Here is a 16093-nt window from a genome sequence, read left to right on the forward strand (position 1 = left end):
ATTAATGAAAATATCTCACTCATAGGGGGATAAATCGATAAAAACACAATATGAAAAGAAAGAAATTTTTTACAATAAATGCTCCGAAGATATTATTGGAGTAAAATTAGCCGCTTTGTCGTTAATAATTGAATGCATGTTTTTATATATACTTTATTATATTTTTTTATTTTATAATTACCCACCACACCAAAGAACTCATTCAAGAGCCCCCTGGTAGTGGTCGCAACTTATCTTAGCCCATGAACAATGGCAACAAAACAAAGCAAGCTGAGCTGACACAGACATTTATATCTATCTGTTGTGCAATTAAGTTAAGATAATTAACTAAGGTGGAATCCCAGTGGAAATAGATTTCCTGTTAAGGGGTCCACATTATAAATCAAATCAAAGTTAAGTTAAAATACTGCTGACGGATGTTTACATTAAATTATAAAACAATAACATTAATTAAATATTTCGTTAAGCCTATGTTAAAAGTACTGTTTCAATCTAGCCTTGAAGATGGTACGATTGTCAATTTTCTGAAACTGTTTTTAATCTCATTGGAAAAGTAGAAAACACGATTTCAACAGACTGTTGCTTATTTGAAATAAGCTTTCTCAAGATATGTAGATTGTTTGACTTTGTTGTGAATGTTGACAGTAAATCTCAAAAAAGCCTTTTTGTCACAGTTTCTCCATATCTCTGGACTTTTGATGCAGCCCATTAAAATAAATTATCTCTTTCGACAAAGTGTGGAGTAACTTTTCTTTGGATGAGAGCTCTGGTTATTCACCGTAGAAACGGTTTTCACTGTTAGTTTTTTCGATTACTACTATAATCTTTTAGTCCAGATGAGGCAAGAGTTTATATGTTCTGCCGAATAACATTTCATTTTCTCATAGGTTGCATATGCTATTGAGTGACATCCAGATCCCGTTGAATACTGGATCCAACAGCACTAGAATTGGTTGTGCATACAAGGGTATAGACACACATGACTTCGGGGAAAGTGAAGAGGTTTTTGCCAAGGAACGCGTGGATTTCGAAGATCGCTGCTACGATGCGATATCTGTCCTGATGGATAAGGCAAGAGAGCTGCAAGATACCTCCGTCTTACATCAGTCAGTTAGACAAACCGACACGAATCAGCACACATCCATGGATCACGTTGAACTCCCACAGATACAGCTACAAAACTTTGATGGCAACGTCGATGAATGGCTCGGAATCTTTTCACTTCATTGATGCATTGGGATACTGAATTACGAGAGATTGAGAAGATTCATTATCTCATGGGATGCTTCGAAGGTGAAGCGTTACTCAATCCCTTGAAGATAACAACAGGCAATTACCAAATTGCCTGGGGTTTGATGGTCAAATGCTATAACAATAGTAAGCTCCTAAAAAGAGCAGGTGTAAGAACTGTTTAAACTGCCTGATGGGCTAAGTAATCGCCCACCGAGCTACACAAATTACTGGAAAATTATGGATCAGATAGTGCAGTCAGTGGATTATAAGGACCTTCTATTGGTGGACATCCTCCGTTCTAGATTAGATCCATATACACAGGGACGGCGAAACACTTTACACCCGAGTGGGTTGAAAGCATAGGGTGAGGGGTCCATTAGTAATGATTTTTTCCCTTTTCGCAATACACATTACATTCACATTAAGTCACGTTCGTTTATGCAAATGGAATTGTGGTACATCGATGTTTTCAAATGTGTGTAGTGCGAGATACATGCGTTGCACATCTAATTTTTTGAAATAGTTCAAAATTTCGAGTGGGTAATTACCCACTCGGTTATTTTCGAGTGGGTAGTACTACCCTTACTACCCACGCTTTCCGCCAGCCCTGACACGACGAGGATGGGAGGAGTTGTCTCCTGACAAGGACCAAGACACATTAAAGGATCGAACAGAATTCATTCAGCGGACAATTCGGATTTTTGAATCACTTCCAGTCATCGGGAGGTCGCCCAGATTCCGTAATGGACAGAAGAAAACCCCTTGCGGTCCGCACCATCCATAACGCATCAAAATCGTCAACGGGGAAATATTTTGCTTGCTCGGATAACCATTGGTGTCACCTATGTTCATCGTTCCAACAATTGTCAGTTGCTATCAAAAGGAGTCCTTTCTTTGCTCACATTCTCTTTGCCGGAATTGCCCTTTGCCCTTCAAAATTGTCTTATAGAAGGTGCAAAGGTCGAAACCATACGATAATTGGTTTTAAGTCGGACGGCGAGAATGGTAACAAGGCTTCCTCTGGAGAAGGGAAAGCCTCTACAAATACACAAGATGCAAAGGTGGTAAATATAGTTGTATCTAACGAGGTACATCATCGTGCAACAGCTGTAATTCTGGTCGAAGATGATGATGGGGAACGTCATCCGACACGTGCTCTACTCGATCTAGGATCAGAATGTAGAATTATTTCTGGAAGGTTGTGCAAGCTCATGAATATCTCTAAGGATGGGGTGGATATTTCTGTGTCGGGAGTTGGCTTGACTTCTAGGAGAGTGCGACATCAGATCAATTCCTCAATACGATCGCGAAGCGCATCATTCGCTTGCAGCATGACCTTTCTGGTGTTGCCGAAGGTTACTGCCACTGCAACGGTTTTAAAAACGGATGAATCATACTACGGATACAGTCCTTCGGCCTTTTTCCTGACAGGCAGGGCAATCCGAGATCCTGAGACACTAACGCCTCTCAAATAACTAGTTTAGTTAAAGGGTTTTGTGCCTTTCAGGCGCAAATGTGGTTTAAAATAATTTTCTCCTTAGGGGAGAAACAATAGTTTTTACCCAAATTTTCGCCACTCCACAACCATTTTTCGGTTCCAATGATTATCATCAGCTTAATCAGAACTACTTTTGTTGCAGGTCATCACTCAGCACTAGGGGTTTGCTCAAAAATACAAATTGTTTTTTCGATCTGGGACTAGCATCAATCCGGCACTAGCTTAGTCCTGTCACTAAATAAGCGTCGCAACTCAAAACGCCTCTCGAATAACAAATTCGACGCACTTATGCCAAACGTGTGTATTCAATGTGTCGCCTACCCGTTTTTTAGGACACATCGTTTGTAAAACCCAATCTATTTGGTGCAAACATTCAGGCCACTTCTCGGTTGGAAAACATTTCGTAGTTGCGAAGGACACTGTGCGGCTGTTCGGTAGCCTTTAAGTTGCGACATAACGGTACGTCGAGGGCAAGCAACCGGCGAAATGTACGCAGTAGTGGCGGAGCAAAACGAAACGGATAGTGGTATCGGTGTTGCCAAAATTATCGCATTTCTGGTAAGTGACTTGCACAGAAGTGATCATTGCCTACTGGAATAAATTCAGTGATGGCGTTGTACATTCCTCCGGAAATGGAGCAAAGACGCGATCACCGGAACGCAACAAACAAAGTGGATCGTTCAAAGCAGTTCAAAAAGTTGATACTGCAAAGAGGCTTTAGGGTGAACGATACAACCCGTCAAGTAATGACTTCCTCATGGGTAACTCAAAACAAATGTCGCATGTCGCTTAGTCAAGTAAAGATTTTAGCCATCATGCAATCCTCTCACCTAGTTACAAGTGAGTTTCTTTATACAGAATTCTAAAATTACCGTATTGGCTTATTGCATTTTGTTTACGATACGATAAACTGAATAGCGCTCCTGTTGGAAAATCTTCTTATTTTTCAAGCCCACAGTAAAAAAAGAAACGTTAGCTTCCACATTCAAAATTGATTTAGCATGATTTGCATGTGAAAAATGGTTCCTTCCCCTACTCTAACTATGAAGTAAGCATTTCTGCTGCCGTTCTTCAAAGGAAAGTCAAAAAAACTCAACCGGGACCTGTTTTGCATTCCAAATTGCACCTCCGCGCGCCAGATGTAAAATTTATGGGTACATCTTTTTCAAATAAAACAAGCAGAACGTATTCCGTCTTGTTGTACTGGGTGACTAAAGTGCGCAGTGCCTATACCTACAAGATGATTACAGTGTTTATTATAATTGCTTGAGTTGTGTATTTTGCAGTTTATCCTGTCATGTCGCGAGGGAGCAATTTTTTCACGTAGCTTCACTTTGTTATTTATGAAGTGTTTGGGGCTTCTTCGGTTGACAGTATTCTAGCAATGCGTAATTTAGAAAAAGCGGCCCGCTGCAGCGCTGTGTAAAACTTGGACGATTTTTTTTAAACAAATCAAAAGGATTACAGTCTTACTGAGCAAAAGCAGCAGAATTTTTATTGCCTTTGTTTAATCGAATTTACATTTTACGGTCTTTTTTAAGAAAGAAAAAATTAAAATTCGAGAATTCCTCACACTTGTACTTCATGTTTCATTAATTAATGGAAGGCCGGACTCTCAACACCAACCAAAGAAGAATGTCTTTAATTTAAAAACCAAATGGTAATGTGGAAGGAAAAAAAAATTGCCCCGTAATGCCCTAATAAGAAGGCAGATCCTGCCTACTAAAACGACAAATTATTGGATTTGAACCCTCCGTTATATCACCAAACACTAGTAGGCAAGCAAGTGCAAAAAATCGCACCCTTCTGCCCAAGGGTTGATTTCACTTGGCAGAACAGTCGAAGAAGAAAAAATTAAGATGAAAAATTCCTCCATAATTCAAGAGGCCAGCAAGTGAACATAGTGCTGTAACGCGCCGCCAGGAATGTAATATCGACAGCAGTAAATTATGTATCATTCTTGTCCCATTCGTTCGATGCCACCAACCGCCCCCCGATACAGAACCATAAATCATCATTCAGGAACGATGAGGGAATTTCCTCTATACCGAGTTGCCTATTGCTGGGTGTATCGGCTCGATATCTATTTCTGGTCGTGCCAATTTGGGATGTTAATTATGATGACTGACAAATTTATTGTGGTTGGTTTTTATTCTTTGTAGTTATCCAATAGAATCTAGAATAATCGCACCTCAAATGCCGCCATCATGTACTTCAACCCTTGCTGGAAGAACCACATTTTATGATATTGCTTGTACATATATAATTGGTCTATCGTTTTGAATCCCCCAAACCGCTGTCAATAGGTAGTTGACAAGCAAATATTCAAGAAACATCAGATAGTGTTAAAACATTCCAAGGATTTCAACAAAATTTAGTTACCAGCTTCCAGAAAGTGCACATAGATCACCCTGCAAATCGTAAAAGGCAATCTTGATTTCTTTTATTCAGTTCGTTTATTTGATAGGCACAAATGCGTTAGCTTGGCGGTGCCAAATTCTTTTTTACATTTTTTATATCTTAAAACTAGGAGGTTACAATGTTGAAATATTTTTTTGTAATAAGAGGAAAGTGTTAACAGCTATCTTAAAACTAGAAATGCAATGCTATATACAATAGTGGAATACAATATTTTTTTGATTTTTTTGCTACTATCTTAAAACTAGGAATCCAGTTTGATATACAAAAGGGGGAACATTAATTTTTTTTTACGAATTTTATTTTCACCTATCTTAAAACTAAGAAACTTTCCCTCGTTAAAAACGAGTGAAATTTAACAGCTATCTTAAAACCAGGAATACAATTCGATACACAAGGTAGGAAAAAATAGTTTTTTTTTTATGACAAAAATACAGTTATCTTAAAACTAGGAATACAGAATGCAAATTTGGTTTATTTCCAACATCGGTGTTGCAGCAGTTATATCAGGGACAGAAGAGAGTAGGCGGATATAAAGAAGAGGATCAGACATGACTTAGAGTCTCATGCTATCCAGGCGTCAAGACCCGGGTTGATGGGTGGAATTCATCGAACCTGCGGAGAATCGGGTCGCTCTCGCTTCAAATAGCGTAGTAAGGATGACGGCGGACACATAGTGGCACTCTGGTGCTGATCGGCTCCACAGGGCGATAAATAAAAGAGAGGAGCTATATTGGGATATTTGTCGTTTTCATGAAAATATAAATAGGGGATATCGCGATTGGCCAACATATCCCGAACTAGGACATTGGGTGGTCTACCTCGAGCCTGAAGAGAACCCTTAAACTGAGACCTGGCGTCACAATACCAAATGCATACCCAGACAACGTGCTCGATGTCGTGATAGCCCTCGTCACAAGCATACAGCCTACTCTCTGCAAGCCTAATACGCCGCAAATGCGCATCCAACGTGTAGTGGTTGGACATAAGCCGGGACATTACACGAATAAAATCCCGAACCACATCCTTCCCCATGAAGCAAAGCTTCGTTGATACCTTTGGGATAATAGAATGTAGCCATCGTCTAAGTTCCCCATTGCTCCACGAGGTTTTGTCCTCTGACGACAAATACTAAAAAATCGTTGAACCTTCTAATGCCCACCTTTGCTAAAGAGTCAGTTTTTTCATTGTCCAAGTTAGAGCAATGAGAGAGGACCCAAACACATGTTATCTGGTAAGATTTTTCAAAAAACGTACACAAGGACTCCCGTATCTTCCTCAGAAAATACGAGAAATGCTTTTCGGACTTCATCGCACGAAGAGCCCCGATAGAGTTGAGGCTATCCGAAATGATGAAGTAGTGATCTGTGGACAGAGTGTCGATGATCCCAAGGGTGTACTGAATAGCAGGTAACTCTGTGACGTAAACTGAAGCGAGATCATTGAGCTTGAATGGAGCGGTGATAGTATTATTGAAGATACCGAAGCCAGTGGACCCATCGAGATTTGATCCGTCAGTGTAGAACATTTTGTCATAGTCCATTTCTCGGATTGAATCAGTCGGTGTAGAACATTTTGTCACAGTCCATTTCTCGGAATTTATTATGAAATATATTGGGGATTCCCTGCGGGCGTATATAGTCCGAGATTCCACGAATCTCTTCCTTCATGGATGTATCGAAGAATACAGTAAAATCGTATCTAGGAAACGGACATGGTTGGGACTATACGAAGAAGGATTGATGTAGTCGAAATACAAGGACAAGCCTCTCGAAGTTTTTAATCACCTGCGGGTTCAGAATTTCGCATCGGATGAGCAATCGATATGAGAGTTCCCAAAATCAATTTTTCAGCGGGGGAAACCCGCCAGCTTTTCGAGATTCATCGTATGGGTCGATGGCATTCAACCTAAAGCAATGCGCAAGCAACGATACTGGATTCTTTGCAATTTGATGAAGTGTATGTTAGCAGTACAGCGGGGTAGAAACACTCATACTGCCCATGATCGCATATCAGTCCCATAAAGATAGGAAATCCCATAGAAAACGGGACAACTTTGCGATCATGGGTAGCATACTCCATCACCGACAATATCGTTATTTGGTATAACCTGTTCAAGTCGCCTGGGTGGGCCCCCCACCATGTTCCAGTTATTGTACGGAGAAAATTGATCCTTTGTTGGCATTTCTGTTTCAGATACCTAATGTGACATCCCCAGGTATCATTAGAATCGAACCAGACCCCGAGATATTTAAATGTGAAGACCTGATTGATCGTTTATCAGAAATCTCTGGCTCAAATGTCACGATCCCCATGTTGATCGGAGATTTGTGCCTTACCATGAATCTTTTCATCATTTCCCCGGAGGAACGGGTTGGGAAAGTGGTAAGGTTAGGGGTAGGGACACAGAACATTCTGCACCCCCGGATGGATGCTTTATTTAAACAGTGAGCGGATATATAAACACCCTCGAGGGGTTATTGACGTAACAGAATGACAACACCCCAGAAGAGATATTGTCATTCAAATACGGCTTAAACTATAGCTCGTTACCACACTGGGTTAGAAACAATAGCATATCCTTGAGTTTTAGCTTTCTGTACATAGGTTCATCTATCTATGGAGAACCAAAAGTTCAGAAACGCAATTGCATTACTATAGGGCAATTGCATATCAAATGATATTATGTTCCGTGATCAGATTCTCAAAGATCACATGAATAATATTCAGCGCGCTGAGTAGTAGTTATGTGATAATTGAGTTTGCAATGTTCAGTCAGTGTCCTGACTAGAAAACTGCTGTTGTGCTTGGAAAAGTACAACAATTTTTTGACATTTTCGGACTCATATTCGGCAGAAAAGTCTTTGTTTGAACGCAAGTTTGCAAGCTACGCCAATGGTTGGCATGTTCGGATGCACCCCAAGAGCGAATCTTGTGCTTTATCCAACTTAACGAAAGTGGTAGAACCGGTTCTGGACCAACGAAGTCAGTCGCAGCGCCCGCTCTAGCCAATTCGTTCGCCCATTCATTTTCAGTAATACCGGAATGACCGGGTACCCAATGGGTACTACCCATAAAAGGTAGATAGCATTTGACATGCTAAGTTCTTCAATTTGAGTTCGACATGCGATTACTAATTTCGATATCGAATCTGCCGAATTAAGTGCTTTCAAGGTAGCCTGACTGTCAGAGCAAAAAAAGATTCTTTTACAACAATTCCCTGTTGAAGTGCCGATTGTACGCCACAAAGAATCGCAACGATTTCTGCTTGGAATACGGTACAATATCTAGCAAGCGAATAAGATTGGTTTAATCTTATTTCACGACAATAGACACCAACACCAGCCCTCCAAAAAAGAACAGTCAGTATAACAAACTACGTATTCTCCAAGTTGCCGCTTCATCCAGCCAGACAGCCATTCCTCACGATGAGAGTTTTAAATGGAAAACTACATGTGAGTGTAAGGTCACTGGGAGCAAGTATACACTAATCCCAAGTGACCATTTGGGCCACAGTCTTGTGTGACTGGTTGCACGATCTATTGGGTTACTGTTCCAAAGCCCAGTAACCTTAAGGCGGTATGCACAAAAAAGTACTTCTTGTGTTAGAAACACATAAAGTGGTTTTATGTTCAATAGTGCCTCTAAAGCAACAGAGATGTCGAGAACGTCAGTCATCACCATCAAGACCATCCTCTGAAGATGGTTTAGCATTGATTGGATTGTCATAACTTCTCCCTTCTGCCACCAAACAAGACACCAGTAAGCCAGTATTGGTCAAACAATTGTTGTGCAGATCATCTGAGTGTACTTGGGTATGGATCCCCAAGATTTGCTCAAAGCCCGTCTACGTTGCCCGAAGGTCATGCAAGCTTTCTTGATCCTGAAATTGATGTGAGCTGTCCAATTATGTTTTGAGTCAAGAATTACATCTACGTATTGAACTTGATCTACGACAATAATTTCAGAGTAAAAGAACTGCAATAAATGAGCTCCAGTTGTAATCCTTCGTTGCGTGAAAAGCACCATTGATGTTTTATTTGGATCAACTGATATTCCAACAAGAAGACACCATTGCTCAACAACACATAAGGCTTGTTGCATAAGATCAAAAAGTGTGTTAATGCAAATACCAGTGATCATTATATGATAATCATCTACGAAACCATACGTCGGAAACCCAAGCTCATTAGGTTTCCTCAACAAGCTATCGGCGACAAGATTCCATAGAAATGGTGACAGCACCTTCAGGAAATCCGCAGAAACTCAGTTTCTTATCTCTACTTCTTAAATGTGAAGACCTGATTGATCGTTACACCCATCAATAGAATCTGTAGTTGCGCCGACTCACGCTTCCTAGAAAAGACGACCAGCTCAGTTTTCTCCGTGGAGAACTCGATACCCAGCTGAAGAGCCCAAGCAGACAAATTGTCCAAAGTATCTTGCAATGGTCCTTGCAAATCGGCAGCATTGGATCCCGTAACAGAGGCCACCCCATCGTCTGCAAGTTGCCTTAGCGTGCATAAATTGGCAAGACAATCGTCAATGTCATTTACGTAAAAATTGTAGAGTAGGGGATTTAGACATGAGCCCTGGGGAAGACTCATTTAGCTAAATCGTGATGCAAGTGAGAACACCACCATCAAAAACGGTGTTTCGTTCGTGGTATCATGAGGAGACGCGGCGCGGTATGTTTTCACTACCGGGACAGAGTCCGGACATATCTTCTTGACGAAAGCGAATATCCAGCGGTTTGAATATTCCACGTTCTCGTTGGTACTGTTTCGATTACGAATACGTCGAGCCGTACCCCAAAGAGTGCTCATCGCTTTTTCTCTCGTTAGCCCGTCGACGAACCGGCGCCAATAACTGCGTTTTTTGGCTTTCATTAAACTCTTCATTCACCTTTCTAACGACGCGTACTGTTGATAGCTAGCGAGTAACCCGTCGTCCCGGAAGCTCTGAGCACTCCTTGTGCTACCACGGGGTGGGAGACCGCCCATAGGTTTTCGCGCTGTCGAGAATCAAGCCAGCCAAAAACTAGTACTCTTCCTCCGGAGGAAGCTTTTGAGTGGATTCCAATCAATGTTCCGTGTAAGGTCATATGAGACATTGATTGCTTCTAATGGTCTTGAACAATTAAGCAATTGGAATCACGATAGGCAAATGATCGCTTCCGTGGGCATTGGGGATCGCCTTCCACATGCAATCTAACTGTAGTGATGTCGAGCATAGCGATAAATCAAACGCGCTTGCGCGAGCTGGTGGTGTTGGAATCTATGTCATTTCTCCCGTGTTTAAGATGGTCATGTCGAAATTGTCGCAAAGATCTTGGATTGATGTTGATCCATTATCATGATGAAGATAGCCCCATACCGTACCGTGCGAGTTAAAGTCTCCGCGCGGTGCCAGTAAGGATTCCGTGATATTACAAAGCGTTCGGTGCCCTAGCGAGGCTCCAGGAGGAATGTAGATGGAAGCAATGCAAAGGTCGCCTTTGATAAGAACTTGACAAGCGACAATTTCTATGCCTGGCGTCGAAGGGAGGTTAATTCGGTTGAAAAAATAACCCTTTTTAATCCCCCAAAATACCCCCAAATAACCCTTTTTAATCCTCCAAAATATATTAATGTCGCGAAAGTTGAGATTTATATCGGATGTTGACCAAGTTTCACATAATGCTAAAGCATCACATTTTAAACTGTTTAGTAAAAATTTGAAGGAACCGATTTTCGGGAGGATACTTCTGCAATTCCACTGTAAGACAATGATCGAATCAGTGACCTCGTTTGTTGACTGAGCCATCGAAGGATACGATCGCTTCAAAGAGGGGCCATTTAGCAGTCAACTGCTTGAAAAAATGTTTGCACTATAGGAGAAAAACTTATCAAAATGTTTTGAAAAGGATCAGTAACATTGAGAGCTGCAAAATTATGTCATAAAATTTGATTAGTCTATTACTGGATTGAGTATCTGTTTGAAAAAAGGGGACATTTGTGGTTTTTGGTGTCACTGGAAGTGGTGGATACTCCATGTTAGAATTAAAATTTCCAAGTCCTGGAGCAACTTCGGCTTTAGGGCATCACTTCCGCTTTAGGGCATCACTTCCGCTGGATTTATGAATTATAGTTGGCGCACTCTCAGGGGACAACACCTTGGCACCCCTACGAGGCAGTCTAGGGTACGCTAGATTTCTCCTTTTCCAGCAATCCAAAAGAGCAAAGGAATTTTCGGAAGGGACAGATAGCGAAGCAACTCAAAATTTTCTGGACCAATCACTTTGAGATTGCGCATAGTTCTTCTTCACATCATTGCCCAGGTAACACCGGGAGCGTTTTAAAAAATTATTATTATTATTTTTAAAATAACATATTAACTAATTTTTTTAACGAGAATTTGGATTTAGGCTTCAAAGTGATACGACAAATTCAAAAATTGAGAAAAAAAGCTTTCGTCACTACCTGAGCAATACTGTGAAGAAGAATGGTGCACAATTTCAAAATGATTGGTCTAGTAGATTTTGAGTTATGACGTACCTTACAACTAAATTATTTGAAATACAAGGTATACGATTTGAGTTAGAGGACATTAAAGACAAACAAGTGAATTGCAGAAAAAGTACAATAACTCTGTAACGGTTGAGATTTAATGGTATGTATAGAACGATATTTTCCTTCAAATTTCACCCTTCGAGAGATTCCTAACCATGAACCAAACACCCTGTATATTCGCCATACCAGTAGTGTGATGATACACTAACAGGTTTTGATTGAGAACATCATCAATTTTCTGTTCATGCTCTGTTCGCATAACTATAAACAAATTCAAGATCAGCGAGAAAAAACTATCTAACTGAATTTATATATTTCCCTAATATTATTACTGGCATCCAGGATAAATGCAAAAAGTCTACTGATGCTGTGAAACGTTCAATATAATCACCCCGCCCATGGCCAATTACAGGCCGTGCAAAATTACTTTAATTTTCCCCTGTATAGCCAGTAATAAAGCAATATTGCATCCCTGAGCCAAAATAAATGACAAAATTATACGATTATTCCCATATCGGATGAAATTTCTGCCTATCCACGGCCCAGTCAGGCGACGTCCGAAATCCGGAACCAAGTCTAAAGTCACCGAAATGATATTAAATGTATCCTTAAATGGTTTCTGATGGTCATTTATATGTGTCATATTTCATTTTTTTTTCTTTTTTCTTCTCCCCTCTGCCCAAACAGATTGTACCTTGTGTACGTGCCACATACGGTCGAGTATACACCTGCTGTCCAGTTTTCTACGCTCGAGTATGCCACGGTGGAAATCGTTAACGACATCCAAAGTCCTCTGGGTGGTGACGATCCTGTTGCGTCCGGCGAACCTCTGGATGGGAATGCGGCCCAGCAGCTGAAAATGGCAAAACGAAGGCACCGGATGAGTTCCAGCGTGAGCAAGACGACTCTAGCTGATTGTGGAGAAAGTCATCTGGATTTGATGATGGCACAAAACTGGCTCGTCAAGGATAGTTTCGTCTCTAGAAGTGAAGTGAGTTCAAATTAATTTTAATTTATTTCCAATATTTATAAATATTTTATAATAATTTAGTTGATATTGGAGGAAAATGCTTTTAATCACGATGGTCAAATTGAAACATGCTTGATAAGTTTCACGACATTGTGAAAATCTTGGATTTCGAAAATCTCGCTGATTCGTTTAAGTTCATAAATCATAAATGTTTAACATAAAACCGGACAGATAGGCGACTATTAATTTCTACTCAACTGATAATTATGATGCGCATAATCCCATTGATTCCATCAGATCTAAAGAACTATCAGAACATACCAAAAATTGCATAATTTATTTATCATCTTTGAGAAAAGGCCGTTTGTCTATTTGTAGAAAATTTAAATTAATCAGTTAGTAATTCAATTCCTACTACATCCTACCATGATTCCATTCAATCGTTTTCACCCTCGGCGTATGATTTTAACTGATAATCTTTCTTCATTTTGTTTAATTTCAGACCGTCCCATCTCCCCAAAGCTTTGAACTCCCAATGCATAACTTATATCCGCCGCTGGAATCCTTCTGTACGGAACAAATGCCCAAAGTCAACCCGGACACGATATTTGAAGATTCCATTTCCAGTATCGATGAAGGCATTGGACTCAGCGCGACGGATGATTCCGGTGATGATCAAAGTCCTACCGATATCAACAACAACAACAACAACGCCATCGAGAGCGACAGTCCCAAAGACAAGACCGATTACCGCAGCCACGTGGTCGGCGACTACAACGACGACGACGAGGAGGAGGAAGAGGAAGAGGGCACCGATGGAAAGGACATTAATTCAGCGCTTATCAAGTACAAGAAAAAGCGGAAAGCTAGCTGCCATAAATCATACAAATGCGAAATCTGTGAGGAACTGTTTTCGAAGAAAAAACTGCTCCGGGAGCATCTCGGTCTGCAGCATCCGGGCCAGAACTCAAACCGTTGTCACATCTGCGGCAAGACGTTCAAGCTCCGGTCCAATTTACGACAGCACTTGAGAATTCACACCGGCGAGCGTCCTTTTCGATGCGACATCTGTGGGAAAACTTTCGTGCAGGGAAGTGCGTTAACCGTGCACAAAGAGCTCCACAAGGATAAAAAAGAGTACAAGTGTGATGTGTGTAAGAAGGACTTCATGTCAAAGTTTGCTTTTAAGAAGCACGAAAAAGTACACAAAGGCCTGCGGCCGTTTATCTGTGATGTATGTGGGAAATCATTCACCCAATCTTGCAATCTAAAGGCTCACCTTCAACTGCACAACGGAAATCATGCCTTCAAGTGTTCCACGTGTTTTAAAACATTTCGATTCAAATCACATTACGAGGATCATTTGATGACTCACACCAAGGATAAACAGTACTCTTGCACAAAGTGCGGACGCAATTTTGCCTACAAAAACTCATACCAGCGCCATATGCAGCATATCCACCGAGACGAAACTCAGCATCAGTGCAATATTTGTAGTAAAACTTTTGTTAAACTAAGCCACCTAACGTTCCACAAAAAGTCCCACCGCAAGGGCAGCTCGTTAATATGTGAAATTTGCGGTTTGTTGTTCGAAAAGGAAAGTGCTTTAGCAAATCACAACCAAACCGTGCACAGGAACGTGGAACTAAGGCCCTTTAAATGTGTCATATGTAGCAAATCCTTCGAGAAGGAATGTGAACTGACAACACACTTTAAGTTGCATGAAGCCGACGACTGTCCCTTCCAGTGCGGGATGTGTGGGATTTTGAACCTGAGTCAGGCGTAATTAGCAAAGGGATAGAGTTTTACACGTGCGCCCTCGTACTTTATGCATTCCTAGATAAGCGAAAGGAAAAGTGTTGTGATATGTATAATAAATATATAGGACTCTTGTGTTGTACCACATTTAGATTAGGATAAGATTAGTTTTAATTATGCGTTCCCGAAAAGATCCCCGTGCAGCGAATCTCCATCGAAAGGATACAAAAGGCAAAGAGTTGGAATGCTTTGCTCTTTCAGGGCAATAATTTCATAAATTTAAATTACAATAAAAACCATATTAGTCATATCTGGAACCGTACCTTTGCTCTGGTTTATTTTAATTTAATAAAAGCGTGCTCCTTCCGAAATCCTCTTGCGAGATTAGAAATATCATCTTGTCCCTTTACACTTTGCTACTTTCAATCCGACAGCAACGTCTGTGGCAAAGGGAAGGGGAAAGAGTGTTAAGAAACATAAAGTCTATTCCCATTTCGGCCCGTAAGAATGGTTTTTGTCGTCTTGGCAGCAAAGAAGGTTGGTACATTTGGTCTTCCCAGTGCCTCATATATGCGTGGAGAACACGCGTCATAAGTCATAAAATGGTAATGACGCTTCATCCGTGTGGGTAAATAGAACGCAAGGGGCGTCGTGGCTCTAATGACCTATGCTATACCTTATGAAGAAGCCTAATAGAATAATCGTTGAATATGGGTATCAAGGGAATAGCAGTACCTACTGTTCACATGAAAGACATTTGTCTACAGAAGGGGACAAAGATGACCGAATGTCAGCGAAATGAGACACCGTGTCATTGTTAATTACGTTCATCGTGGCAGGTTGGATAAAAATATGACGAACGTTTCCCATGACATTATACTAAGTGATTAAAGGCCGAAAGCACAATCTTATGTAGTATTGCTACACAAAGCTATGAAAAGTAAAATACTCATGAAAATTAAGAAGATTCTTTGGGTGGTAATAACACCACAGTACATGTCTGATTTCACGTAAAATGGTTCAAAGTATCGACGCATTGCTACTTGAGCTATTTCAGTTTAGTCTTTCTTTTGCACACCGGTTGTTGCTATCACGGTTGCCACAATGAAAAATTAGTCAAAATCTAAAAGAATGATGGATTACTTGTTCCTTTTGTCGGCTTCATCTGACGATGATCTGGTCATAATGAGTTGAATGTTGAACCATGTATGGGTTATACTAAAGGGAACGCATTATACAAACGGATACGAATTAAAAAATCATGAAGGGAAAAGGGCCAACATTGATGGTTGGGCGCAAGATGGCCGAGATGAGATATTTCTTATATAACTACCTTGTTCTTTCATTATGTTTTGTTTATTTGACCAATTTATTTGTTTACCCCAACAGACCCCTTGGCCCCAATGGCGGTTTTTAGTCTAGTTAGGGATCATCCATAAATGACGTAGCATTATATGGGGGAGGGAGGAGTTTTGTATTTTGTGATGATGTGCGACGACAGGGGGGGGTAGGGGGTCATGTCATGCTACGTAGCTCTTTTAAAGGGGAATAGAATAGAATTTTTAAAAAAATTACGGGGAAAAGGGGGGGGGGGGGCAGAGTTACCGTCAAGCTACGTAATTACCAGGGGGTATTTAGAGGTTTGTGACGAAATGCTACGATGGG

At 40.8% G+C, this 16093-nt stretch overlaps 1 protein-coding gene across 1 annotated transcript in view; it reads left to right on the top strand.

Annotated features, from left to right (window-relative positions):
* LOC131691738 (zinc finger protein 239-like) overlaps nucleotides 1-14740 on the top strand; it is a 62233-nt gene extending 47493 nt beyond the window's left edge. The window contains exons 3-4 of the mRNA XM_058978357.1: nucleotides 12388-12691; nucleotides 13173-14740. Of these exons, the coding sequence (XP_058834340.1) occupies nucleotides 12388-12691; nucleotides 13173-14456 (1588 nt within the window). The 3' untranslated portion in view covers nucleotides 14457-14740. The remainder of the gene's footprint in view (nucleotides 1-12387; nucleotides 12692-13172) is intronic.
* The last annotated feature ends 1353 nt before the right edge of the window (nucleotides 14741-16093 follow it).

This window comes from Topomyia yanbarensis, chromosome 3 (assembly GCF_030247195.1).
Source record: "Topomyia yanbarensis strain Yona2022 chromosome 3, ASM3024719v1, whole genome shotgun sequence".
NCBI lineage: Eukaryota > Metazoa > Arthropoda > Insecta > Diptera > Culicidae > Topomyia > Topomyia yanbarensis.